Source organism: Buceros rhinoceros, unplaced genomic scaffold, assembly GCF_000710305.1.
Source record: "Buceros rhinoceros silvestris isolate BGI_N320 unplaced genomic scaffold, ASM71030v1 scaffold6196, whole genome shotgun sequence".
NCBI classification, from domain to species: Eukaryota; Metazoa; Chordata; class Aves; order Bucerotiformes; family Bucerotidae; genus Buceros; species Buceros rhinoceros.
The window spans coordinates 50,000-54,743 of NW_010419234.1; the positions used below are offsets into that span (position 1 = coordinate 50,000).

A 4,744-nucleotide genomic window follows, 5' to 3' on the forward strand; every position below is an offset into this window, starting at 1 on the left:
CTGGCCATCAATGGGAGTGGCATACCCAGAAGTAAAATTGCACAGCCAGTTCGAAGGTAAGAGTCGAACAGACCTTCTTCCCTATGTATCCTCATAGACAGATATGGATGTTGAATGGCTTTGGCTTAGATTGTGGGGATTTTTATTTTCTCCTGCATGTGAAGCTGGGCTATAAAACAGGAGAGTTTCTAACTCCCAGTGCTGAGTCCCTGAATGGGTAAAGATTTCTTTCCAGAAATAGCAATGGACAAAGCTTGTTGCTAGTTCCTAGTAAACTATGATAATTGGTAGAATGCAGTGACATCTAAATAAGAGTAGATTGCCGTCCATCAGTAAGAAAGCAAAACAAATGGAAACCACGCATCATTAGCATAAGCAGCTTGTCTTCTGCTGGACTTGTGCCAACTGCTGTTTCAGTGTCACAGGCTGAGCAAATCTTAGAGTACTTAAATAGAAGGAGTTGCGTCCCTGTTGCAAATGGCAGTAGACTGTAAACATGCAACTTGTGACATTTCAGCATTGTGGGGAAGGTAAATATCCTGGATAGTACAGTCTTGAGTTGAACCAGTATCTTTTCAATTCCAGCTGGGAGACGACAGGCAAACAGGGAATCTTGGAGTACCACACACTTGCAATGAGCTATACTGTTAAGCAATGCTGGTTTTTTTTTTTTTCCCAAGAGAATTTAATCTCCAAATGATTTTATTTTTTAATGCAAGCAATAAAATAAGATTGAGGAAAAAGACTGTTGTAATCACCTTATTATAGCTGGGAGTTAAACTCTTAGCTGTATGTCCTGTGATTAATAGGTGGTGAAGTTTCTCTGTGAAATTTCTGTCAGCTTGTGTCAACTTTTCCAACTATTTTTCCCATCTCATGCATCCCTCTTCTTGTGAGGGCATGCTGTGTGACTGCCTGGTTTTCTGTTTGATGAGCTGTCACTGTTTAGGTCCTACGATTTTTATGTTTTTCACTAGATACTGGCTAGATCCAGAATAAGTTCAATTGCTCACATTCCATCTTTAGTTGAGTTACTCAGGGATTACACTGATGACAACAGATTTTGACCAACTGCAGTGAAACTTTGATAAAGAGCCGTCAGGTTTCTTCTTTGATGAAGACTGTACCATGAGATTTCTATTATAACATCCTTTGCTCTCTGCTGGAACTCTCTCTGTTAGAGTTCTTCATAGTAGAGGGTTTTCTTTCTTTCTTCTTTCCTCCACTTCATGTTCTTCTGCAGAGCTTTTAAATTTTTCATAGCAACATGTGAGAAAGAGACTCTCTGGGCCATGAAGAACCAGTCCCTTGCTATTTTGTAACTTTTCGTACAACAGACAATATTAAAGAAAAACAAAAGTAAAAGGTTTCAGTGGGAGGGTGAGACACTGTACTATCAACGCTGCTTTTATTAGGAACTGATTCAAATCAGTAACAAAGATATTTATAGTCCAGAAAGTCTGAGCTCCTGTCGTCTTGCCTTCAAATGTACCTTAGCAGCATCACGTGTTGCCATAGAGCCAGACCAGTGATCCTTGAAGATGCATGGTCTTTGCAGTGTGGAAATGGCAAGTTTATAGAACTCTAAAAGCACAGGCAGATTGAAGCTCAGCCTACAGTTCTTTAAGAAGATCCTAATTTCATTTTATTTATGCTTGTGGAAAATAAGGGTGGTCTCGGTTCATATGGAGTTTTCTTGGAAGGAATTCAGCCATCAGAGGCAGATTTTCTCACTGTTGATTTTTGTCACATTTCGAAGGAATGATATTTCTCATTATTGAGTCTAGCTTCTTTTAGAATACTGAAAATTAAACAGTCTTTTTAGCCATGGCTTGATTAGAAGCAGAATAGGTCTTTTGTTTTTTAAGTATATCAGATGTTCAGGGAGAAGCGTGTGTTCAGAGCAGAGCTGTGTCTTCATACCTACAGCCAGACTGTTAGGTAGCCAAGTTATTGGTGGTTTAGATACTTAAAATAGGTTGTTAGATATGTTGTGTAGGGCCTGCATTAGGGAACTTGGGTATTTACTGCATAGGATCAAATGCGGGATGAGGGTGTGGTTCTGATAATTTGTAAAATAAAATTATAATAGCCAAGATAACCAACTTAGATAAATATTAACTGCTTTTCTCATTGCCATCAGAGATTCATGCGTTGACAAGCAGCGTAAAGAAATTGTAATGGTACAGTCCATCTCTTCTTAGCCTTACAAGTGAAGTAGCTTTTTTTTTTTTTTTTTTTTTTTTTTTTTTTTTTTTTTTTGTTATTCTGCCTTTTTTTCAGTGACAAGCATTTGGAAGGGAGAGGAGGCATCAGTAGCTCACAGAAAAAGCAGATAAGTGTGAAAATGAGGCTTGAGACCTGGTCTGATGACAAACACTTTCACAGAGTTCAAACACCTTATTTTCAGCAAATTGTGGTGTAACTAAAATATGGTTGCAGCAAACTGGAGGTAGCCGGCCTCATCACCAGTGAGTTCTTAGTCAGATCAAGCCAGATGGTTGTTTTTCCTTTTTTTAATCTTACTTGAAACAGTTACCTCAGTAGTACCTGTGGGGTTTGGAAGGTGGTCAACAAGCATTTTATAGTAAGTTCTCATCAAGTAGTGAGAGACAGTTGGGGTGTGAGGGTGGGAGCCTCGAGGATGGCACATTTCTGGCAAGAGTGGTGGTGCTAGGACTGGTGGCTCTCTAATCTTTAGCTGTGGGATGGGAACGTATCGTCACGTGTCTTGTGTAAGAAGGCCTGGAGCAGCAGGATTTGGGATTCTTCAACCAAAATTCTCTGGTGCTGTTTTTTCATGAGCATGATGTCTCTAAGCAAGCCACAAAGCCAGTGTCACTGCAGGAGTAAGTGATGTTTGTTACCATGATCTTTCACAGGAAATATGACTTCGTTTGCCTTTTTTTTTTTTTTTTTGTCATTTGGTTAATACAGTTTCCTTCAGCCTCCAAAGCCACTTTCGTCACTCAGCACGATGCGGGATGGGAACTGGAGAGATGGCTGCTATTGATGAAGGATGCCCATCAACAGTGCAAAAATAAATAATGTGGATTTTATTACCCAGCTGGCTGGGTAACAATGATTTGGGAAAGGAGGGTCGTACAGCATTATTTCCCCTGGGATTTTAATATGTAACCATCCGTAATGCAATGTCATTTTTAAAAAATGAACATCTTATCAAATACTAAATATTGCACTTAATCAGTTACCTGAAAGCTGCATTGTTACCAGACTGACAATGGCAGTGCTGCATTTGGAACTGAAGAAGGTATTATATATGTGCAAAGTACCAGAATATTTCTTTGGAAAGAACTAGGAGATAATGCTTCTGGGCACTTTTGCCATACTGAAATTCTAAGATAATTTATTAAATGTGAACGCATCATGCATTTTATTTTGAATTTTGGGGGGGGCTTATGTATGTGCTTGAATTTTTTTCTAGTGTTTCCAGTACATTTTATTTTGTATACTTAAGTTCATTTAAACTTGCCTGAACCTTGAACAACAGAGAGATAATTTAACTTTTCTGTGCCATAAATAATATTTTTGGGGTAATGTACTTTTTTTAGAGCTAGGAACATATCTTACAAAATCACACCATTGGCAATACAAAGCGGTATATTTATGTTGCAGAAGCACAAAAAAAAGTAGCATTCACTGGAAATTGCTATCCAGCTGGGTCAGCATGGTTTTGTTGCTCTTTCACCATTTGTTCAGTTGTTAATTTATTGTTACAGTGTTTTGTATTTAAAATGGCAGAGTAATTCACATCGCACTTACAAAGATACAGTGATCTCTAAAACTACAGTCGATTTTCACTACTTTATTACAAAGAATAAAATCGTAATGTTTTATTAACAGTTGCTTATGGAAAATGAGTTTTAATGTGAATAAATCTTTTTCATAGATCTTTTACAAAATCCAATTGCACTAATCAATGCTTTCTTATAATGGCATATGACCTAATATTTGATTACAACTGTGTATACTGCTGTTTTGGAATGTTTCAGAAATAAAGAATCTATTTCAGCAATAACCCTTTTGAGTGTGCAATGTAAACGTTGTAGGAATTTAGCAACTGACATCTACTTAGCTCCTGAACATTATTTAACATTTATAAAATATATGTGGTATTTTTGCAAAGAGTAACGAGGTTCATCTGAAAATTTCTAGGGTTTTTTTTAACCGTGTTAGGAATCCATAATACGCACAGAAGACAAATATGTATTATTTTTAAACCAATCTTACTAAGATTTAAAGATTTTTTTTTCAATTTAATGTTCAGATTCTGCAAGTGCAAACGTGACTTGCAGTGGGAAACAGATTGCGTACTCAGTGAGTCTTTCACCATGGCCCTAAATTTGCTCTCGGTTTTGCTCTGGATTTGCTCGAGGAGATTCTTTTCTTAAAAGGGCAAGCTAGAGTAAAAAGCAAAGGAGAAGCATTGAGCGGTGAGTAAAACCTTCATTACACTGCGAAGTGGTTATGTAGTAGTGCAGTAGTATCCCTGCACAGCGTAACATTGTTTAACAAACAATTCATTTTCCGCACTTTAGTTCTTTTCTTTTAAACCAGTTAAAATCCATTCTTTCCAAAACAAAAAAGGAAAAATCAGAACTGTTGAAGAGGGTATCAAGAAATATTCCAACAAGGAAATTACCTTTGCTCAGGTAAGTATTTCAGCAAGAGTGTGCCAAACTCGTCTTGTTCATGAGAAGCTTTAATTGGAAGAAATTCCTGC

At 37.4% G+C, this 4,744-nt stretch overlaps 1 protein-coding gene across 2 annotated transcripts in view; it reads left to right on the forward strand.

Annotated features, from left to right (window-relative positions):
• SLAIN1 (SLAIN motif family, member 1) overlaps positions 1-4,039 on the forward strand; it is a 50,897-nt gene extending 46,858 nt beyond the window's left edge. For both annotated transcript variants that reach the window (XM_010138820.1, XM_010138819.1), the window contains 2 exons: positions 1-56; positions 2,938-4,039. The exon at positions 1-56 is cut by the window's left edge and continues 10 nt beyond it. In XM_010138820.1, coding sequence (XP_010137122.1) covers positions 1-56; positions 2,938-3,013 — 132 coding nt within the window. In that variant the 3' untranslated portion in view covers positions 3,014-4,039. The remainder of the gene's footprint in view (positions 57-2,937) is intronic.
• The last annotated feature ends 705 nt before the right edge of the window (positions 4,040-4,744 follow it).